Source organism: Populus alba, chromosome 8 (genome assembly GCF_005239225.2).
Source record: "Populus alba chromosome 8, ASM523922v2, whole genome shotgun sequence".
Lineage (NCBI taxonomy): Eukaryota > Viridiplantae > Streptophyta > Magnoliopsida > Malpighiales > Salicaceae > Populus > Populus alba.
The window spans coordinates 11,019,631-11,041,897 of NC_133291.1; the positions used below are offsets into that span (position 1 = coordinate 11,019,631).

Consider the following 22,267-nt stretch of genomic DNA (forward strand, 5'->3'; position numbering starts at 1 on the left):
TTCAACCAAAATTTTTAAGAAATTATGCTAATTTTTAAAAAATACCCGGATTAATTTAAAACATGAATTGAACTTTCAGGTACAGAACCATACGAATTGAGAAGAAAGAAAGAAAAGATAATTCTTGGAGAGAAATTAATGTTGTTGCATCTCTCCAAAGCAAAAGAGATCATGTTTTTTTTTTTTTTTTTTTTTTTTTTTAAATTAGCACATAGTATTCGCAATTATTAAGTTTTGAACCGTGTTGTTGTTGTTGTTTCACGGTGCTACTCTGCACCGAAAAACACGAGATCATAGAAGAGAGAGGCAAGAGGGGCCGTAAGATTGCAGAGAAATTAATGAAAATAAACAAACAAGCGGGTGCCCTATATTTTCTCTTGCATGTTCCCTCATTGCTTCCCATTCTTCTAGCTAGCCTCGTAATTATCTACATCCTATAATTTTGTTGTTTTCATTTCCACACACATGCCCCTTCCTCCAATCCCCACATGACACTGTGTTCATATATTTACTGTCTACTTCCTAGCTAGAAGAAACACTACAATGAGATGCAAATATATACTGTAAGTACACAGAAGCTTGGTTAGCTTGCTAAGAAATATTAAATGCAAATCCTTCATAGTGTGCTCAAGTATAGCCTTCTCAGACATGGCAGTAAAATATCACGATGTATCAGTACAAGTATAGCTTTTCTACTTGAATATTCCAAAATGTCTAATAATTAATAAGCATCTTAATTACAGCTCTTCTACATAATTCCAATATGTCTGATAATTAATAAGCTTGCATCAATGCAAGTTAAAAGAAGATAAAAACAAAGAAAAGATCATTAACAAGAGAGAGAGAGGGAGAGCAAGAGTTAAAGATCCCTCTTGGCAATCTCAACTCCACAACAACTTTCATTCCCAAAGCTCCCTGTCCAATGGCAAAATCATAATATAAACACATAAAAACACCCACCTCCATAGCCAGCCAATGGGAGCTACGTTACTAAGATAGTAACATAACAAAAGAGAGTCATTTCTTCGTTGTATTTGCTTTTTGTACTTTCTTGCTTTTATCTTTAAGGCATAAAAAGCTCGTTGCCACACTTACATCTCCAAGCCTCTGGATAATACTCTAATGGCATACTCAAACCAGGTTGAATTGCCACGTGAACTGCTTTACATGGCGAGCACTTTCCACACTTGGATCTACATGAAGGTGGTGAAGAACCTGGTCCAACGAGTCGCTTCTGAGTCAGAACTCGCTGAAAAGCCCTTAACCCACCTCCCTTTCCCCTCCCCTCCCCTCCCTGCTGAAGTACTCCACTACCTGTATATCAAAGAAAAAGGGTACCCAGTTATACCAAGTTATCACTAAGTTTTCAAAGTCTAGTACTTGATTTTAGGGAGTGATACTTACCTAGTTGGGAGAGTGTGGTAGCTGGGGCAGATAAAAATAAAAGAAAAGTGAAGAATGTGAGTGTTGATAAGAAGTGGTGACGGTGGCGTAGTAGGGTCATCGCCGAGGTGGAGGTGCTGCAACTTAGAAACCAAGCGTGTGTGTCGGTTTAGATGTTGTAGGTGTGGAGTCTTGATGCTAAGAAAGGGCTCCTGCAATTATTGCAGAAGATTTGCGTGTGGGAACGATCGATTAGTCCAAGTCAAAGACATATACCGAAAAGATTAGAGAAAGTGAGAGACATGAGAGAGATTTGTTTCATTGCTTGGCCAAGGGGTGGGAGTGGGTGTGATCTGTTAGTCTCTGAATGGTCGTGACATAGTATTAGAATCCATGTTACGTTGTTTTATTTACATAAAATGCCACTTATTTGGGATAGGGTAAATTCAAAATGTATGGCGACACTCTGCATTATTTTTTTACTGCCCAGTGCCGAGTTTAGCCGAAAAGTCGAATTTAGGTGTTTTTAAGATTTCAAATCACACTTAGCCGAGTTTTGTTTCGAATTTAGCCGTAAATGTATTTCGATATTTTCATGGAAAATTGAGAAAAAAAAGAAAGAAGGTCATAGGTTCGAGCTTGAATACAAGTTTTTTCTAAATTGAAAAGGGGGGAATCACTGATTATAACCGTGATTTGAAAACATTGAAAATGGAAGGATTAAGCTTGGCTTGTTTATTTCATTTGCGGACTAAATTAAATTCAATTAAATCTGGGTCTCTTCGTAAAAGTGGAGTGCGAGAACTAAGTTTAATCCGGAAAATAAGTATAAAAGGTAATATTAAAATTTCCATAAGAAGGGGATGTTGAGGTTGATGGCAACAGCACCCGTGTGGTTGCGTAAGTGTGTGAGTAGAGGGAGTGCTGTCTCGTACGGGGACGGGACAAACAACTCAGTCAAGCCTCAAGCCTCTCCCCTCCCTACTCATTATTAAACCATCTCTCTCGCTCTCCTCTCCCCGTCTCAGAAACCCTACTGGGGAGAGGGAGAGTATATTACAGTACAGATGGCTAATAAATATGGGATGGGGCCCAGGAAGCAGAGTGTGGGATCCCCACAAGGCCCAACAACATACCACAACGGTGTTCTGATTTTTGATGACATTATTGTCGGGGTAAAATTATTGAGAAGGTAAGGCGAGACCAGTTTTGATTAAATGAACCCACCCCCATGAACTCTCTGTAAGTGCGGGCCTAAACCTTGCAGTGGAGTTTTGGTATTACCAGTGTCACTCTCAGCTCGCTGATCAGTCATCAATGGCCGGGGGGGGGGGGCTTCAGGTTCGGTAGCATTTAACGCTCAAGGTCAAGGCAGGTTCAGGACTTCTACAAATGACTGGCTACAAGTCAGGTTTCTGGTTAGGGTCTCATCAAGCAAGCTTACAAGGTCAACATACCAGATGGTAACTTGGAAAAGCGTTGAACAAAATAGTAAAACCAGGGAACTGTATCAAAACATGTGGGCTCTGTTTTATAATTTTATTTTAAATCTGCTTGTTCTAGTCGTGGAACGAAGAATAAGACATTTTAATATATAGAATCTATAGGCTAAATCATAGGCCTGAAGGCAACTGGGAGTGGGCGGGCGCTCTTTAATGACCCTGTGAAGGCTCTCGCGGATCATAGCTTGAGAGCAGCTTGGTGATGAACAGTGGACCTACCACCTGGACAAGCATGGCAGCAAGCAACCATTAGCTTTTTAGACATTAGATTTGATACATCGGGTTTAGAAAGTGGAAAGGGACATTTCATGATCGGGTACTATATAGTATCCATGCTACCATATAAGCAAAGGGATTCTGCAAATCCTTTTGGCCTGTTTATTTATCTGTGTATTGGTACAATTTTGGGCAAGAATTTGAAGGAATTTTGTAGCTTGTGCTTTTCCTTTTCGTTTTGGGCTTATGGATGATCGAGAGCCCACCATACTACTTTTTGAATTGCGGGCCTCGTATGAAGGCCAGAATTTGTTCAAGATCAACTCACCAGCTATCACTGCTCTCCCATATTCTAGAGTGGCAGAGCCCAATAAATTGCACCATGCACATCCACGTATTTGGGGGCATCGCAATCACCAATGGTAGTTCTCTCTCACACACACACACACACGCTACGTGACAATAACAAGTTGGTTGAGCGTGTGGCTAAGATAGTTCATTGCTACTGGAAAGCATGTCTTGGTTCCGATAACGTTATGTCGTTGTTCCGATAAGTTTAGCTTATTTGTTTAAAATATTATTTTTTATTGTTTTTATAATTTCATAATACCTCAATAAGATTTTGTAATTTATCTTGAAATGTCTCTCTCTTATATTTTAAATAAATAAATTGTACTTGCATGTTGAATTAAAAAAAACAAAAATCATTTGTACTTGAACAAAAATAATCTTCAAGAATAAATAAAAGCAGATGTATAGAATAGCAAGGATAGTCAAAGTAAAATATTCACATATAAATATATTAATAATTATTTTGTAATTTATTTTATTAAATGTAAATATCAGTTTTTTGTTTCTCAACAAAAAATATTCATAATATTAAAAAATACATTCGTATTTTCAACGCCTTTTTTTCACTGGAAATTAAATCAAAATCTTACCTGTAAAATATCACGATTACATTGGCTAAATTTGACCTAAATTCCCGAATCCTCTCCCGTCCTCCTTTTCTATATAGCTTGTCAATTATAATATGAATCGTTTAAATGGTTTTTATAAAGGATCGTATCGGTGAGACAACTTGCAGCCATGTCAGATGGGAGCCAGCGGGGGATCCAAAACAAGCAAACAAATTGTGTGAGAAATCGTTTCCTCTTCTATTTCTAATATGATTTTTGTTTAAAATACCAGAAACGAGAAAGAAAAATTAACATTGAAAGGCATATATATATATATATATATATATATATATATATATATATATATTATATATATATATAAAAGTAGTGTCACTGAAGAAGACATAAACTGCTGGGATGCTTTGGTTGATCATGATGGAAGAAGCCAAACAAGAAGTTATTGGGGGGTTACAACGTACGTACAAAATCTGTGGGACGACGACGACCACAAAATAAACAAGAGGAAATGGAATTCTACAAATGGCTTTGGCAACCACCAAATAATGGAAAAAACCAGAATCAATCAACAAATCACGACACAACTCCCTCACCTTATCATCTCTCTCTTTTTATAAAGCTTCATACAAGAAGCTACGCGATTTTCTCATAGAATCTAAGGAAGGTCGCAGAGAGAGAGAGAGTTCAAGTTCGATATTCTAGACAATTACCCAAATGGCTATCGAGGTAAGTTCTTCTAAAAATCAATGTCAAATTCGAAGATTATACTTATAGTCAATGTTTTATATGCACATGCAGGCATGGTTCATGGATGAAACTAGTGGAGAAGACCAAAGATCCCCGCGTCACTGTAACCCAAAAGAGTTCGTTTCCCTTGACTACTTGGCTGGTCAGATCTCGATCTCTCTCTATCTCTGTTTCCTTCTTCTGGGTTCTTTTCTCTCTTTCTCCCACACTAACTCAGGATTGTGTTTGTGTTTAAATACAGAGTTGGGAGTGTTATACTGGCGCTTGAACCCAGCGAACTACGAGAGCGATGAAGAATTGAAGAAGATTAGGGAAGACAGGGGATACAATTACATGGTATGCCTGATTTGTTTAATTGTTTACCTTACTTTTGTCTTCTTTTATTATATTTGCACAATTGAATCAAAACAGCTAAAAATTTTCTTACCGGTTGGTTACGTTTGTTAAATGGTTGATAATGTTGTGTAAACAATAAAAAAAATACCAGGTTCAATATGTTTAGCCGGTTTCTTTACTGGGAAAATTAGCCATGTTTATTTTTGGATACACATACCAAAATTGAAGATGTTTAAGAATAAGGATGACGTGTTAAATAATTAGTTGATTTTTTAGTTCAAACGATTTGATCTATTATCCATAGTCAAGGTATCTGGTGAGTTGATATGAAAAACCCAAATAGTTGATATTTGATAGCATGTGATATTTGGTAATCCAGGTGATCACTAGTTAGTATCTATGAAAGGTCTTTTTTGATAGACGTGAGGACCCTCTGATAATAAAGTTAATAATTTTATAGAGAGAAAAAAATATAATAATACTTTAAAAAAAGATGCTTTGAAAATATATGTGCATTAGAGAATGAAAAGATTGTGAATCTTTGTGTTGAAGGTCTCATAGTGTATTTATAACTCATGAATCTTGTTATTTTGTGAAGAGGAGGGTCTGAAGAGTAATTTCACTCTTGCAATATTTTGAGTTGTATTTTATTCAAAATAATATATATTGGATCAATATAAAATACTGAGGGACTTGTATGGAGTTTTGAAAAAATTATCTTGCTAGTATTGGGCTCGGTCAAGGAGCTCGAGCCTACGAGAGGTGAAAGTGGGTCCGAGCGCATGCTGAGATCCAAACACGCTGAGCTTTGGAGTCACTACTCGAGCCCACGAGGAGTGAAACTGGGTTTGGGCGCGTTGTTTGGGCCCAAACATGCTGGACTCTGGTTTGATAGCCCATGCCCACGAGGGGTGAAAGTAGATTTGAGCATGCTACTTGGACTCAAACACACTGAGCTCTGACGTGACAACCCAGGCTCAAGAAGTGTGAAAGTGGATATGAGCGCACTACTTGGACCCAAACACGCTGAGCTCTGGCGTGACAACCCAAGCCCATGAGAGGTGAATGTGGGTCTAGACGCATTGTCTTGACTCAAACACGCTGGGCTCAAGTGTGATAGCTTGAGCTCACAAGGAGTGAAAGTGGGTTTGGACGTGTTGTTTGTACCTAAACATGTTGGGATCGAGCGTGACAGCCTGAGCTCAAAAGGAGTGAAAATAGATTCGGATATGCTGCTTGGACACAAAGACACTAGGATCTTGGGTGACAACTTGAGCCCAAGAAGGTTGAAATGGGTTTGAGAGCACTGCCTAGACCCAAACATGCCTAGCTTAGGTGTATTAGAAATAAGAAATGGGTTCAGGTGTGTTGTTGATACCAAAGCATGTTAGGCTCAGAGCATGCTCTATAGCCCATGAGGGTGCTGGGGTGCACACTCACGTCGGGTGTGCACCTTGCATGGGCTTGGGCTTCTTGCTAGAGCCCATGTCCTCCACGAATGTGGGCTCAAGTAATAGGCCGAGCCTAAGCTTCTTGGGTGCTGGGCTTGGGCTACCACTCCCAAGTGCACTTTTCTTGAACCACCTACTATACTGTGAGCTTAGGGTATTAAGCATGATTTGAGAAGTGTTTTTACTGGAATTATTTTTGGGGAAATTTTTGAGTCCATTTTGGGAGGTTTTTTTGGGTATATTTTATATGGATCTGTCACGTTGAAATCACTTAACTAAGGACTGGATTCTTGCACCAGTAATCTCATGGAACCTTATTTGAAGATTGTTTGCTTGCCCTTCTTATTGTTTTTCTTTCTCTGCCAAGCTCTACCATTCTTTGTTATGCCAGCATTCGACATTCAACAAATGCCGACTAAACTCGACTTCCATTCTATTCGGGATTAGCTATTACGCCTATAATTAATCTTCCTATGCTCCCTTTTTGCAGGACTTGCTTGATATTTGTCCAGAGAAAGTTGCTGATTTCAAGGAGAAGCTTAAGAACTTCTATACGGAGCACATACATGCTGATGAAGAGATACGTTACTGCTTAGAAGGAAGTGCATATTTCGATGTTCGTGACAAAGATGATCGTTGGATCCGGATCTGGATCAAGGTGGGTGATCTTATCATCCTGCCCGCAGGGATCTACCATCGGTTCACTCTCGACACTGGTGACTATGTTAAGGTAAGGCAGCTTAAGATATACTTGGCAATAGCATGATAAAATAGTGACTTAAGAGCATTGGCTGATAGATTCTTCTCTTGGCAATAATAAATAGTTGATGAGGTTGTTCGTGGGAGAGCCAGTGTGGACAGCTTATAATCGCCCACAGGAAGATCATCCAGCAAGGAAGGAGTATATTAAGAGTATGGTGACCGAGAAGGTTGGCGTGGCACTTGAAGCTTATAAAGGTGCTTGAGCACCTATCGGTTTAGCATGTATGATGCAGTATCCCTATTTATGAGATGGTTTAGACAAGTTAAATATATATCATGAAAGCATGCATGTGGCTATCGCGGTGGAAAACGTCTAGTGTATTTAACAGAAGAGGTGACAAATTGCATGTCAGTAATTACTTATCCTGTCTTTAGTGTTGTATGCTGTTCTACTACATGTCTCTGCATATGCTTCATTTGCATGGTGCGACAGATGCCCTCTGGTGATATTAAATTATCAGAAAGTTGAGATGCTTATTCTGGTAAAGTTCAGTATAAGGTATGGTTTTTTAACATGTAGAGATTTTTAGGAGGACAAATCGGTTCTTACTTGTTGCATGTGGGGCATCCGAATCTGAGGTGCAGCTTCAAATTCTGGCGTTCCACTACTGTTGTGACTTCAGAGCACCGGTCAAGGATTGAGCTGGTAGTTCTTTTCTTCAAGTTTCGGGATGAATTTAATTCACCATTGTGTTCCTATAGACTGTAGTGAGCAACCGAGCAGAGTAGATATTGAAGATTTGAGCTTGTTAGAATTTAAAAATCTTAGATAAAATGGACACTCTGAATCTGCTTAAAGTATAGAGTCTGCTTCAGTGCTGGATTTGGATATTGTGAGTCGCATCCTTTTACCTCCATGGAATAACGTTGGTTACGAGAAACACACAGTAACTACTTACAGATCTCCTTCTGAATTGCCTGTCCAATTTGAATCAGAACATGCACGGAGAGCAAGAGTAACAATATAGCCATAGAAGTCCTTGACATAGGCAGGATAGTGTTAATTAGAGTGCTCTTTTTGTAGGAGAGAGTTTGAGCTCTGGAAATTGATTCACTGTAAAATGGCATTTACTGGTTCGATGAGACTCCAATGCTGTCAGTTTTAACACAATCAGAATCTTATTATTCCAATTTTGTTTCCATTAGCTCCACAATCTACAACGTCCTTGGTACGTTCCAAGAAACCACCCGAGACAATGATAACGAAATGATTCTGAAATGTTGCAAACTTAGTTCCTGGACAAATTGTCTTCATCTTCTGAATAAATTGGAGCTGGAGCAAACTTCCTCCACCCTGCAAGCTCTACGAAGATCCCATTATAGGACATAAGAAACCCCAGTATAGCTGTAAGTAATATCGCCATGGCATCACGGGATGTCCTCACCCTGTTCCTGCAGCTGCTTGCTAGTTTTCGGCACTCTAGCAATTGATAAGAGAGATAAACCAAAGCCAACGAGATGACACAAACAAGTGAGCAACTGCTCACAAAAACTTCACTTTTCTCTGTTTCATCATCCGCTGAGCAGAACATAGAAAAACTAATCAATGACTTTGAATTCAGTTACGATGGTGGAATTAGATTGTTCTGGTTTCCCTTCCCATGTGCCTCCTCCGGACAGGAACCGAAAGGTATTCTAATAATGATCCAAGTCGATAAACAAGCCCAAAGCAAGTTTAGTTAAAAAGGGCTGGGCACTTGGCAGAATTGACCCACTCCAAGAAATGAAGCATATACCCAATGGACGCAAGAGCCCAGTTTCTGGATAAGCTTACGCAAGACATGATGACATTGAAATTAATTGAGTTGAAGATCTCTTTCATAAATAAAAATCAAATCAAAAACTTTTCAGGTTGGGCATGGGATTTTCCATTTTTCTGTTCCGCCTCACCGGCACCAGTAAGGCCTCCACTATTTATAATGACTAAAATGCCCCTACATTGACAGTTCGCAGATTCAATTAACCTGGACCGATAAAATCATAAACGCAAGCGATATTTTCTCTTCCTCGCGTAAATTCCAGCTGCCAAACCCACCCCTTGTAGATAAGGTCAATTATGTCTTTCACCAATTCATGAATCAGACCCCACGTTTAAAATAACCCCCCCCCCCCCCCGGGTTTTTTTTTTTTTTTTTATATCAAAGCAATCACTTGCGTTTTAGCGTGACCTCAAAGCGTCGGGAAACAAACAAACAGCCAAAACAGACGAGGGACAGAGAAAGAGAGCACAGAAAAGAAACATGGTTGCACCGGAAAAGGTAAGCTGCCTCCTATTCTTACATCTTATTCTTCTTCTTTCGAGACTGTACATAGCTAAGAAGAATTTTTAAAGGTTTACGAAATTGTTTAGATTTTGTGGTTGGGCTATGTGGAAATCCAGCGTTTTTTTTTGTTTCGAATTTTGTTGTTAATGGGTGATGCGATGCGATCAATTTAGGTTGAAGGAGTAGTATTCACGTTAAGTTTGATAGGGTGATTAAATGTAGCGTTGGTAGCGTTGGTGGAGACGGGTAATCGAGGGAGTTATTGGGAAATATTATAAATTGATCTTTTTAAAATATTTAAAAAAAAAAAATTAATTTAATTTTTTATCTGTTTAACGTCTTGAATAAGTGAGGAGAATTTTCATTTCATAAAAAATAATTAATAAATATATTTTATTTATTCTTGAAGTTTTGTTTTTTTATTAAGTAGAGTTCTTAAGCCATTGCCCGTATGCTCTGGTCGGCTCTGGTGGTGCCTGTTTTCGTTAGTAGAGATTTATACGGGAAACTGTTTCCCTTCCCATATGAGAGCATGGCGATGTAGGATTAAGTGCTTGTCCGTACATAAGCTATATTTTGAGAGATTCACACTTTTCTAATCCTGCCATCAGTATTTAGATTGATTGGGACCAAATTCACATGCAGAGTAAACCTTGTATGGTTTGATTTTAATTGTTCATTGACTCAGTCTTATTGGCTGTTCACGGCAGCAATATTATACTAGGAATTGTTCCCCACTTTTTGGAAGATGATTTTTGAACTTGAATTTTAATTCAAAAGTTATTTTCATCAATAATGTGTGGCAAAAATGAGTTAAGTTAGAATTATGTTGGCAAATCAAGTCTTTTGATGATGGGAGGTAGTATAAGTTAGAATCGATAATCTTAACTCTTTATTAAAGACAAGTTTTGACTCAATTTTGTAACAAATTTTTATTGAAGTCTAAACTTATTTATGACCTTGGTATCTGTGTATATGGGTGCTTCCTTGTTTTTTAATCTAGCATGGAACGGAGACTCATAGATAGTTAGAGTTTGTACTTTCACTGCCTGGTCTAATACCAGAGTCTTATTGAGGTTGGTCTACACAATGAGGTCCCTCTCCTCACTGACAACCCTAGTTCCAACCTCACCACCCTCCTCTTCCAGTACTTTTTACTCCATTAAAATTGAGAACAATAAATTGTCTATTTATAATCTTGTCAAATTGCTTCACCTTGTTGTCATTGACAAATAGGTTCTCTCATTTATTTTTGGATTTTTACTTTCAAGAATGAGTGCAAAAAAGGCTTGTTTTCATACAGCTCTTATGGAGCTATATTATTCTTTTTTTGACTAATGCATTATCTTTTTTCATGCTATTATGGTTAATAGGTTGTATGCAGATTTTTGGATGTTTTGTCTGCATGAAGTTATTCTATTGATTTTTAGCTTCAGCGCTTTGTGACCTTATATTATTTGGACATGTGGCTTGGGTTCCGTTAGGGGGATGACTGGTTGCCCTACAATATGAGAAATGCTGATAGCTGAAATAATGAGTTCCCATATTTTCCCCTTGTTTTCTTGAAATGAACATGTGTGATATTGCATCTTCTTCACCCAGGATCCCAGAGAAGAAGTCATTCAAGCATGGTACATGGATGATAGTGATGAAGACCAGAGACTGCCTCATCACAGGGAGCCCAAGGAATTTGTGTCTTTGGACCAACTTGCTGGTAGGAATCGTTTAAAGTTAAAATTGAATGGGCTTATCAAATTGTTAAAAGTCTGTAACTTGCATATCATTTGCAATTATGCCTTGCCTTGCAGAGCTTGGTGTACTTAGTTGGAAGCTTGATGCTGACAACCATGAAACAGATGCAGAGTTGAAGAAGATACGTGAAGAGCGTGGATATTCCTATGTGGTTTGTCATCTTAACTCAGCAAGCTTGAATAAATGTGCTGCTATCATCATGACTGCCGTGTCATGTTATTCCTTATATTCGAAGTCTGAAGTTTATCCATTACTTTAGAAACAACTGGGAATCAGTTCTTTTCAATCAAAAGTCAGATATTGTAAACATGACACTTAGTAATATGCACAAAAGGAACAAGTTTAACTAAATAAGACCTTTTCTTCAGGACTTGATTGAAGTTTGCCCAGAGAAACTGCCTAATTATGAGGAGAAGATCAAGAATTTTTTTGAAGAACATCTTCACACTGACGAGGAGATCCGCTACTGTTTGGGTGGAAGTGGTAAGATTGGTTTTGGCTCTACCTCCCCACACTCACACACAAACATTCATTTTGGCTACCAATTGAAGCCCTCTTACTTTCTGTACACGGTGAAGGTTATTTTGATGTCAGGGATCATAATGACCACTGGATTCGTGTTTGGGTGAAGAAAGGTGGAATGATCGTCTTACCTGCAGGAATTTACCACCGTTTCACATTGGACACAGATAACTATATCAAGGTATAGAACAAAACATATGCAAGAGAGCTCTTTGCTTGTGGAAGAATGGAGAAGGGAATAATTGAAAAAATTCTTCTGTTTCCCTATCCCATTTCACTGGGAACTAGGATTTAGTCATAAAATCGTTCTCCTTGCCCAGCGATCAACTCTGATTATTTGTGGTGAAAATTATAACTTTTAGTGTCATGATTGGCACTAACCTCAATATTGATAACCAATGCTCCTATAATTTAGTAGTTACTACCTGTTTGCAAAGTATGTGTTAAGGAATGATTTTTCACATGGGGGCTTGTGGCTTTAGATCAAATTCTAGGTGTGGGATTCTGGTTCAGAGTCCCATCTCTAAAAAAAATTGACATGTTGTATAGTTAGGATGTATCTCCAATACATTTTTACCACTGCACCTTTTTTAGACTTCTTGTTTAAGGCATGCATGTCCACTGATGGCATCCTTGCTATGCTACGCCCATAAGATGATATTTATGCTATCTTCATTGCTATTTGGTGCATTAAGAGCTTGCAAAATGATTTATTTGAGAGGCAATTAGAGTGAAGTTGTGTGAACATCATTGAGACATCAAATCAGCAATACCTGTTCCACTTCAATGATTGAGGCTATAGTACATGATCCCTCATTAGAATTTTGGTATTTGAATATTTTCCCACAAGGAGAACGCTGGAGTATCCTGATATGTGACCTCATTTGACTGATTCCACCATGATTCCTGGCGTGAATGTTATTATGCTCAACGAGTTTTACGTTTACATAGCGTGTACCAGTTTAGATTTATATGGTATTTGTGCAACTGTGCCTGATATTTAACCAACGCATAAAAATGATATTCTAACAAGACATATTTCTTCAGGCAATGAGGCTGTTTGTGGGTGATCCAGTTTGGACTCCTTTTAATCGGCCACATGATCATCTACCTGCAAGGTTTGTTTCTTCCTCATTTATATTTTTGACATCTCTTGTTGTACATGTCTAGGCAATAAGAGATATTCAGAAGTTCCCTTGAGTCTAAGAAAAGGTTGTATTGCAGGAAAGAGTATGTGCAAGCTTTTGTTAACAAGGACCCCAGTGCTCGTGCTGTTGATGCTGCTGCGTGAAATCTGCTTTCACAGGTGTAAATCAAACTGAAATATTAGCATGATCATATTTTTAAAATAAAATACCCGGTCTTGGAAAACAGAATTTAAAACCTTCCTAACTGTGATAACTATGCGAGGCATGTTACCCTTTGGTTATCTATAACCTATATGGCTGCTTGTGCTTGTGTTGTATAATTTCTTCTTACTTGCCTGCAACTCTATCAACTTCACACTTTGTCTTTTCCCGTCATGATTTCCCCCCCCCCCCTCGCATCTGTTTTTTTCTGCTCGTGGAAGATGGCCGTGGTTGTGATTAGTGATTACAGGATGTATTGAATCGGTCATCCCTTTCGTTTTGGCTATCGTTACTCGGTTAAATTGATTGTTTCTTTAAAAGTATTGACGTGTACTGTTCCGATAAGGATGCTGAATGTATTTCGACAGATTAAAAAATCAGGCCCTTAAATAATTTCACTTTAATTTATTGCTTTGATTGAATTTGATAGTGCAGTGTGTGATGTACTTTTTTAAAAAAATACATGAAAATAATTGTTTTTTAGATTTTTATTTTATTTTTAACATAAATATATTAAAAAATAAAAAATCATTAAAAAATATATTAATATAATATTTTTTAGTAAAAAGAACACTTTTTAAAAACAATTAAAAATAGAAGTAATTTTATTCTCAAACACTTTCCATATTATTATTATTATTATTATTATACAATAAACTAAAACATGGTTTTCAAGCAAAAAAATCTCACATTAACTTTGTTTGTTAAAGTTTTTTTTTCTTTGTTTTTTATCAGTAGTGTTTTTTTTTTAAAAAAAACTTATCCTTTGATATTATATTTATTTTTTAATTGATTATCTCATCCTTATAACATAGATAATGAGTTTGACATGGTAATCCGGTTGGCTGAAATTTTTTTAATTTTTATTTCATCATTTAATATGAGTTAATTAATAATCAGGTTTTGTAATTTATTTTGTTTAATTTCTATTGCTTAATAGATTAACCTGAGTTTATTCAGTTTTTTTTTAATTGAAATTATTTTTGATTTTATCATTAAATATTGGATTGATTAGTAATTGAATTTTATAATTTATTTTGATTTATTTTCTATGGAAATATCTTGATCTCATAATTAGGGACGCGAATTTTGACATTGTAACCCTAGTTAAATCATTTTTTTTTAATTATTTATCATTGGACTTGCTTTTTAATGAGTTGTTCTCATTTCATGATTTGGATCGTAGGTTTAGCGAGTTAACTCGATTGACTCGGTTTTTTTTTATTTAATTGATTTTCTTTTACTGGTTTCATCATTTAATATTATGTTTCATTAAGAATTAGGTTTTGTAATTTGTTTTAACTTACTTTTTATTAGGTTATCCTGGCCTCATGATTAGGAATAGTGCTCAACAAGTTACCTTGAGTTGACTTTGCTTATTTTTTATGTTATTTTTTTAATTAAAATTTGTACAAATTTCATTATTCAACATTAGGTTTTATAAGGTCGATTGGGAATTAAAATTTATAATTTATTTTAATTTGTTTTTTAAAAGGTTATCTCAATCTCATGATAAAAGTCACATATTTAATCGGTTAAATCATGTTGTTGTTTTTTTTTTTCTTTTTACAAGGTCATCTTTGTCTCATAACCACAATCATGAGTTTGATAGATTAATCTGAGTTATTTTTTATGTTTTTTTATTATATTTTTTCATCTTATCCTTCAATATTGAACTAATTAGGAATTAAACTTTTTAATTTGTTTCAATTTATTTTCTATGAGGTTACTTCAATTTGATGATTCCGGGTCATGGATTTGACAAGTTAACTTGGTTCATTTTTTAAGGTTTATTTTTATTGATTTTTTTTCATTTTTATTTTTCAACATCTGGTTAATTGGGAATTAAGCTTTATAATTTATTTTGATTTATATTCTATAAAGTTATTCCAGTCTCATAACTCGAGTCATGAATTTAAAATGTTAACTTGGCTTGGTTCAAGTCAATCTAATATATTATTATATTAATATTTAAAAAATATATTATCTTGATTTTTTTTTAAAATCAAATTATAATTTTACAGAATTTCTTTTGAATTTACAGAATCATCTGTATCTCCATGCAAATTAAAATCTAACAAAATTAAAAACATTAGCATATATAAATATTTGTTTTACTTTTATAATAAAAATTAATTTAACCTGAAGCGTATCAACAGTGAATTATGTAATCAGGAATTGATTCGGAGTGCGCAATAATTCGTTTCAAAAGTTACATCTGATCGGCCCCAGTCATCCTCTCTCCAGATTTGGTTGTGTCGGGTATATTCCACGCGTTTCTACACTCATCCTGAAGCCTTTTTATTAAACTATTTGCTCCAATAATTTATTCCACAGTCTTTGCATTTGTTTAATATTTTTGCTATGATGCGGTGGATAGCCACCTACCCTACACCTGTCATTGTCGATTAAGGGCAAAGTGCAAACAGAGTATTACCCTTGTGCTTGTAGAATGACAATTAAACCCAAAAATATCTGAAATATTCTCCTGATAGATAAGAAACTGCAGGGATGGATCGCAAACGGAAAGTGGCCTGGAGTGTATTAATTATTTGGAAGTCGGTGGAGGATTTTTTTTTAAATTGTTTTTTATTTGATAATATATTAAAATTTTATTATTTAAAATTTTATCTTGAAATCATTACATTAAAACTATTAAAACTATGCAAGAATATAAAAAATAATTTAAAACTAAAAAAAATTAATTTTTTTTAAGAAACAAGACACAACTACAACTCTAATTATAACCGCATAATTGAACTTTTTTTTTTTTTAATTTTTTTCCTAACCTATTTAGATATTTAAGGTAAAATGAAAGGATTCCATAACTTAGTAATAGTGATATCTCTCTCATTTCAAGACAAATTCAATCTATGAAGAAAATGAAATATAATTAGCTTTTTAGTTTGAGAGTGTAGTTGTGATTATTTTTTAAAATATTTTTTGGTTAAAAATATATCAAAATAATATTTTTTTTATTTTTTAAAAATTATTTTTAATATTAGCTTATTAAAATTATCTAAAAATACTAAAAAATATTAATTTAAAACAAAAAAAAAATTAATTTTTTTTTAAAATACCTTTAAAATGCAAAAACAAATAAGACACCACAACCTCCTTACCGTGCCTCGTAATTGAGTGTTTTTTTTTATGATATTGTAACTTATTTTTTGCTAAATAAAAATGAATTTTTTTTTGTTCTAATCAAATTTTAAACAAAAAGTTCAAATCTGAACTTTCAATGCCTCTTAAAACTCGAGTGTTTCATGATAGTATTACGATAATTTTAAATAAAAAATTAAAATTTTATAAAATTATTTTTTTAACCACAAAAAATAAAATGAGTCGGGAATTTTTGTTAAATTTTTTTTTCCTTCAAAGGGTCACTGTCAGTTTGGCCCTGAATAGTTTAATTGTTAGACTATTGTTGCTGCTGTTTCTTCTGCTGCTGCTATTATTATTATTATTATTATTATAATATATGTTTAGATTAATTTATTTATATTTTAATTAATTTTATGAGTTATAAAATTAAAAATAGTATATAAAAAAAATACAAGAACGGGTCTCATATCTCCTTTTCTTTTTGGCAATTTTCATTTTATTCATCCATTTTTATGACCTAAAAAAACATCAATGTATGCCACTGTCCTGAAAACGAAAGCTAGTTGCAAACTCACACTTCATCCAGACTGGGTTCCATTCTCAGGCACCACCATTACATCTCCATTACTCCAGACCGTTCCAGAACATTCCCATGGAGTCCCTATCTCATAATTACCGCGTCAAGAAAAAAAACCCCATTATTAATTGCTCCAGAATCTTCTATTGTTACAAAAACTTGTAGTAATAATAATATTACTATACTTTGAATTGCAAAGTTTGTTGTAAATTATTTAAACTTAAATCAATGAATATTTTATATCATAAGCTTTACTTTAAGATGCATATCAAATATCTCTAATTAAAACATAAAAACAAAGAAAACCATCTCATATGCTAGATATATATTGAACCCATATCAAAAAAATTTAAATTGCTCAAGAATCTCAACAGTATAGGAATTGAATTATATATTATTTGATTCTTTATTATTTTTTAATCAAGTATTTTCTTTTAATAAAACCATGAAATCAAGTTATATGGTAGTTTAGTTTAGTTTTTTTTTTTTTTTTTTTTAGAAATCGTTTGTGAGGAACTGTTCCCTTTGTTATATACGTTACTATTTAATGATCTGTCTGTTCAGGCAGGTGCCACAGAAATGACTACGGGATCAAAGATGGTGAGAATAATTAAGAAGTTAAAATCCATATGTATCAAAAATAAAATAATATATATATCCTGTAGAATTTTTATTTTACTTTTAGAATATAAATTTTCTAAATTCAATATCGATCAATAAAAGATATAAAAAATGATACCAAGTTAGAAAAAAATATTTAAAAAACTGTACAAAATCTGGGCTAGTTATTTTTCATAAACATATGATCTATTACTATTTATGTGCAAACACAATATAAATAATACGAGTTTTATATAGTAGCAATGACTATGAAAACATATAAACAAAACTATAATAATACAATTAAATTATTAAACAATTAATTATATATTAATAATAAAATAATTAATATTATATCACCACAACTAGTTATTTTTTGTAAATAAATATAATTCTAAATTAAGGTATGTAACTTAATTGGTCAGGTTTTAAATTTATTCTTTAAAGGTTATCAATTCGAGTTTTATAAATTTTAAAGTCATTAAAAACAGCTTATATAATTATTAATTTTTAATTAAGATACATATAAATTTTTCCAAACATCTAAATTAATTAAAAAAATCAATATTATCCCAACTAAAATTATACATCAGGAATGAACTTCCTTAGGTCTAGGTATTGAGAAAACAAAAGTGTGCCACGAGAGTACTTTCTCAGAGGAAAAATAAGTGATGTGGAGGCAAAGTATCTCACTCTGTCATTGTTTGCTTCCTTTATGTCTTCGTCACCCGCTCAGGCTACTGGCTGTCGTGCTCTCAAGCTTTGAAAAGAAGGAAAAGGCCAAAAAACAAATCTCATCAGCTTATTTAAAGGCTAACCGATCCATATAGCCTCAATTTCACACCTCTCTGATTCCCCAGCTCCTTTCACCTCCTTTGAGTTTTTGCATCAGTGTCATTCCTGCCTAGCACAAAGCTCCTACTAACTCCTAATCAGTCTCTCCTCCTCTCTTTTCTGATTCTTTCAAGAGTGATAGTTCCTATTTTCAATAGCTTTCTCAAATTTAGTTTACGTATCCCAAACTGTATTCTTCTCAAGATCGGGCCTTTATACCAACTCAGCCTGCACATCTACCTGAAAAAAGAGAAACTAACTCAAATCTTGTCTTTATTTCTCAGCGAGGTCAGTTTCCAAACCAGGAATCATCGCGGCCGAGAGATCAAAGGGGAGTTTACAGGATCTAGGTCAAGTACATGCTCATCAGGCATGGCATCTACAGCTATTCCACAACCAATGGAGGGACTCCGTGACCCGGTTGCTCCACCATTTCTCACCAAAACTTACGATATAATTGAAGATGCAAGCACAAACCATATTGTTTCTTGGAGTAGAGGTAACAACAGCTTTATTATTTGGGATCCCCAAGCCTTTTCCACGAGTCTCCTCCCTAGATACTTCAAGCACAACAATTTCTCTAGCTTTGTTAGGCAGCTTAACACCTATGTAAGTACTTTTTCCTTATAACCTTCAGATTTATCAACTTCGTTTAAGTAGGAAAACAATTAAGGGAGTGATGGATATTGGTGTTTTTGGATTGGTATCTTCCTGTAATTTTAAGTGGGCTCTCTTTCTAGATGTGACTCCTTGGTTTGTTCAAGAACATGCTAGATTTTAAAAAAATATTATTCTTTTCAGAAAAGTTCTAATTGGTCCCTTTTTTGTCCAATTTATTTAATGTGGACATTTTGCTTGTTTGATATATAGTTTGAAAAGGGTCACTGCTGAGATCAAATACATAAAATAATATTCAAAGCTATTATTAGGTTGTTAATCATTTGTAGTGTTTCCACATTTGGTTTGTTCAAAAAATTATATATGACTGTTTGATGAATGGAATGGAAGTTCATTAAAAACTCAACCTCTCTAAACCCCTAATAATTGCTCATAAATTTTAGTTCATCCCTTGTACCTCTTGAAAACTCTTGAAACCCCCGATACACCAAGTTGATAGTACTAGCTTACAATTCATTTTTTGGTTATCTTAGCCTTTTTTTGGGATTGATCAAAGAGGATGGGATTTGGATTGTGTAGGGGTTTAGAAAGGTTGATCCAGATAGATGGGAGTTTGCTAATGAAGGGTTTCTCAGAGGGAAAAAACATCTTCTCAAGAGTATTAGGAGGAGAAAAGCTCCTCAAACACAAACTTCTCAGCAAGCTCTAGAGGCTTGTGTTGAAGTTGGAACATTTGGACTAGATGGGGAAGTGAATCGATTAAGGCGAGACAAGCAAGTACTAATGGTGGAACTGGTGAAGCTTAGACAACAACAACAGACTACTAAAGCTTGCCTTCAACTTATTGAACAAAAACTTAAAAGGACTGAGAATAAACAGCAACAGATGATGAGTTTCTTGGCTAGAGCAATGCAAAATCCCAACTTTGTGCAGCAACTAGCCCAACAAAAGGAAATGAGGAAAGAACTTGAAGAGGCGATTAGTAAAAAGAGAAGGCGACCGATTGATCAAGGGCGTAGTAATTTTGAGGTTTCAGAATTCGGCCATGGCGAGGGAGTAGGAACATTTGTTAAGATTGAACATCAGGAGTTTGGTGATCTTTCTGAGTTTGACGTTCCAGAATTTCACAATCCGGCAATGAACATGCAAGGACTAAGTGAAAACCAACTGATCAACTTGGTGGAAGAACGTATTGAGAAAGCAGAAGAACATGGAAATAAAGGTAACGAAATTGATGAGGGTTTCTGGGAAGATTTATTGAACGAGGATATTGACGAAGAAGTAGCAGGATTGGGTAGCGAAGGTGAAGATGAGGAAGATGTAAACGTGTTGGTTGAGCAGCTTGGTTACTTTGGTTCCAGCACAGAGTAGGGGACTTGAGATTGACTGCTGCTTGTTCCTTGTTGCTTCGCTGGAGTAGGAAACTATTATACCTATCTAACTTTTTGGTTCTTGTGGGTTGGAGTCAGATAGCCTGGCTGACAAAAGCCGACTGTGTATCTTCTGATGGATTTGATTTGGTATTATTGACCGGAGACTGCCAGTAATTTTAAAACAGGAAGAATGTATTCCAAGCAATACACACACACACACACACACACACACACACACACACACCAGTTACATGGCCCGTCCGAAGTCGTGGGTCAATTATTTTTTGCATTTTAAAAATAGTCAAGGTTTAAAAATGTTAGGTTTTTTTATAAAGTTATACCCAAAAGTCTCAGTTTTGGTTGCATCGTCTGATCCAAGAGTAATGTTTATAATATTAATAATAAAATTAAACTTGGGTTAACCCTTAGCATAAAAGTGTCTAGACTATAATACCAGATCCAATAGCATTGGATGTGGGTCTGGCTGCAAGGTCGTGTCATAAAAGTGTGATAATTAAATAGATTAGTTAAAAAAAAACTAACATAAAGAAAAAAAACTAATGAAAAAAAAGAAAAAAAAATATAAATTAATTGGGTTAACCCTTCAAACCAGGTTAACCCGTCATACCTTGAATTCGCATCATGAAAGTTTGATAATTAAAAAAAAAACAAATTAATGGGTTAACCCAGAATTAACTGGGCTAACTCGTCAAACCAGGTTAACCTGTCAAACCCGGAATCTATGTAATGAAAGTTTGATATCTAAATAGAAAAAAATTTAACATTAACAATTTAAATTAAATGAAAAAAACTTAATTAAAAAAAAAACAAAAGGCATCAGCCTTTTCACTATGAACTGCACTGTGCAGTCCATAGTTAAAGGCATAAAAAAAAAAACTAAAGGTATCAGCCAAAAACTACTTAGAAAAAAAATTAATATTAATAAACTAAATTAATTAAATAAAATTAATTAAAAAAAACCTCTAAGAAGAAAAAAAATACTAAATAGAAAGAAATTTAACATTAATAAACTAAACGAAACGAAAAAAATAAAAAAAAAATTCAGGTTAACTCGTCAAACCAAGTTAACCCGTTAAACCCGGGATCCGTGTCATGAATGTCTGGTAACTAAATAAAAAAAAAGTGAACATTAACAAACTAAACTAAACAAAAAAAAATAATTAAAAAGAAAAAAAAATCTGGGTTAACTCGTCAAACCATGCTAACCCGTTAAACTCAGGATCTGTGTCATGAAAGTTTGATAACTAAATAAAAAAAAATAATATTAACAAACTAAATTAAACAAAAACATTTATGAAAATAAAAAAAAAAAAAATTGACGGGTCAACCCGGAATTAACTGGGTTCACCCGTGAAACTCGGGATATATGTCATAAAAGTCTAATAACTAAATAGAAAGAAATTTAACATTAACAAACTAAACTAAACGAAAAAAATTAATTAAAAAGAATAAAAAGAAAAAAAAATTTATTTTAACTTGTCAAACCAAGTTAACCTGTTAAATCCGGTAAACGTGTCATGAAAGTCTGACAACTAAATAAAAAAATTAAACATTAATAAACTAAATTAAACAAAAAAAATTTGTTAAAAAAAAAAGAAGGAAGAAGCAAAAAAAAATCCCAAAAAACATTAAAAAAAAACAGCTAAAAAAACTAAGACAACTTTAAAAAAAAAACGCTTAAGGAATCGGTGTTTTATTGTAGAAATGACAAAATTAATTAGAAAGAAAAACCAGAAAAAAAAAATTCGAGTTAACCCATTAAACCAGGAATGCGTGTTATAAAAGTTTGAGATAGAAAAAAAATTTAACATTAATAAAATTTTTTATTTTTAAAATATCCATTAAAAAAATCAAAGAAAAAATGAAAAAAAGAAAAGCAAAAAGTAAAAAAAAAATCTGAATTAATTGGGTTAACTCTCAAATCAAGTTAACCCGTCA

At 34.4% G+C, this 22,267-nt stretch overlaps 4 protein-coding genes across 4 annotated transcripts; 3 read left to right on the forward strand and 1 right to left on the reverse strand.

Moving 5' to 3' along the window:
• Nucleotides 1-701: 701 nt before the first annotated feature.
• LOC118056443 (EPIDERMAL PATTERNING FACTOR-like protein 5) lies at nt 702-1,755 on the reverse strand. The gene is made up of 2 exons (XM_035068661.2): nt 1,405-1,755; nt 702-1,314 (listed from the first exon to the last, which is right to left on the reverse strand). The coding sequence occupies exons 1-2, from the start codon at nt 1,502-1,504 to the stop codon at nt 1,064-1,066; spliced, it is 351 nt and encodes a 116-aa protein (XP_034924552.1). The 5' UTR covers nt 1,505-1,755; the 3' UTR covers nt 702-1,063.
• Nucleotides 1,756-4,388: 2,633 nt separating this feature from the next.
• Nucleotides 4,389-7,696, forward strand: LOC118056456 (acireductone dioxygenase 1). The gene is made up of 5 exons (XM_035068668.2): nt 4,389-4,744; nt 4,817-4,907; nt 5,007-5,101; nt 7,043-7,282; nt 7,377-7,696. The coding sequence occupies exons 1-5, from the start codon at nt 4,733-4,735 to the stop codon at nt 7,515-7,517; spliced, it is 579 nt and encodes a 192-aa protein (XP_034924559.1). The 5' UTR covers nt 4,389-4,732; the 3' UTR covers nt 7,518-7,696.
• A 1,717-nt stretch (nt 7,697-9,413) lies between these two features.
• Nucleotides 9,414-13,320, forward strand: LOC118056466 (acireductone dioxygenase 2). The gene is made up of 7 exons (XM_035068681.2): nt 9,414-9,572; nt 11,181-11,292; nt 11,387-11,481; nt 11,699-11,813; nt 11,909-12,033; nt 12,900-12,970; nt 13,077-13,320. The coding sequence occupies exons 1-7, from the start codon at nt 9,555-9,557 to the stop codon at nt 13,141-13,143; spliced, it is 603 nt and encodes a 200-aa protein (XP_034924572.1). The 5' UTR covers nt 9,414-9,554; the 3' UTR covers nt 13,144-13,320.
• A 5,044-nt stretch (nt 13,321-18,364) lies between these two features.
• Nucleotides 18,365-20,528, forward strand: LOC118056471 (heat stress transcription factor A-6b). The gene is made up of 2 exons (XM_035068693.2): nt 18,365-18,926; nt 19,515-20,528. Exons 1-2 carry the CDS (start codon nt 18,690-18,692, stop codon nt 20,304-20,306), a joined length of 1,029 nt encoding a protein of 342 aa, XP_034924584.1. The 5' UTR covers nt 18,365-18,689; the 3' UTR covers nt 20,307-20,528.
• The last annotated feature ends 1,739 nt before the right edge of the window (nt 20,529-22,267 follow it).

Bases quoted from the DNA above. Each gene is read 5' to 3' on its own strand.
- LOC118056443 (XM_035068661.2), bottom strand. From the start codon at position 1,504: ATGACCCTACTACGCCACCGTCACCACTTCTTATCAACACTCACATTC. The intron at 1,315-1,404 runs GTAAGTATCACT...TTTGATATACAG, and splicing joins TACCACACTCTCCCAACTAG to GTAGTGGAGTACTTCAGCAG.
- LOC118056466 (XM_035068681.2), top strand. The intron at 11,293-11,386 runs GTAGGAATCGTT...CTTGCCTTGCAG, and splicing joins GTCTTTGGACCAACTTGCTG to AGCTTGGTGTACTTAGTTGG. The intron at 11,814-11,908 runs GTAAGATTGGTT...TACACGGTGAAG, and splicing joins CTACTGTTTGGGTGGAAGTG to GTTATTTTGATGTCAGGGAT.
- LOC118056471 (XM_035068693.2), top strand. From the start codon at position 18,690: ATGGCATCTACAGCTATTCCACAACCAATGGAGGGACTCCGTGACCCG. The intron at 18,927-19,514 runs GTAAGTACTTTT...TGGATTGTGTAG, and splicing joins TTAGGCAGCTTAACACCTAT to GGGTTTAGAAAGGTTGATCC.
- LOC118056456 (XM_035068668.2), top strand. The intron at 5,102-7,042 runs GTATGCCTGATT...CCCTTTTTGCAG, and splicing joins ACAGGGGATACAATTACATG to GACTTGCTTGATATTTGTCC. The intron at 7,283-7,376 runs GTAAGGCAGCTT...AATAATAAATAG, and splicing joins ACACTGGTGACTATGTTAAG to TTGATGAGGTTGTTCGTGGG.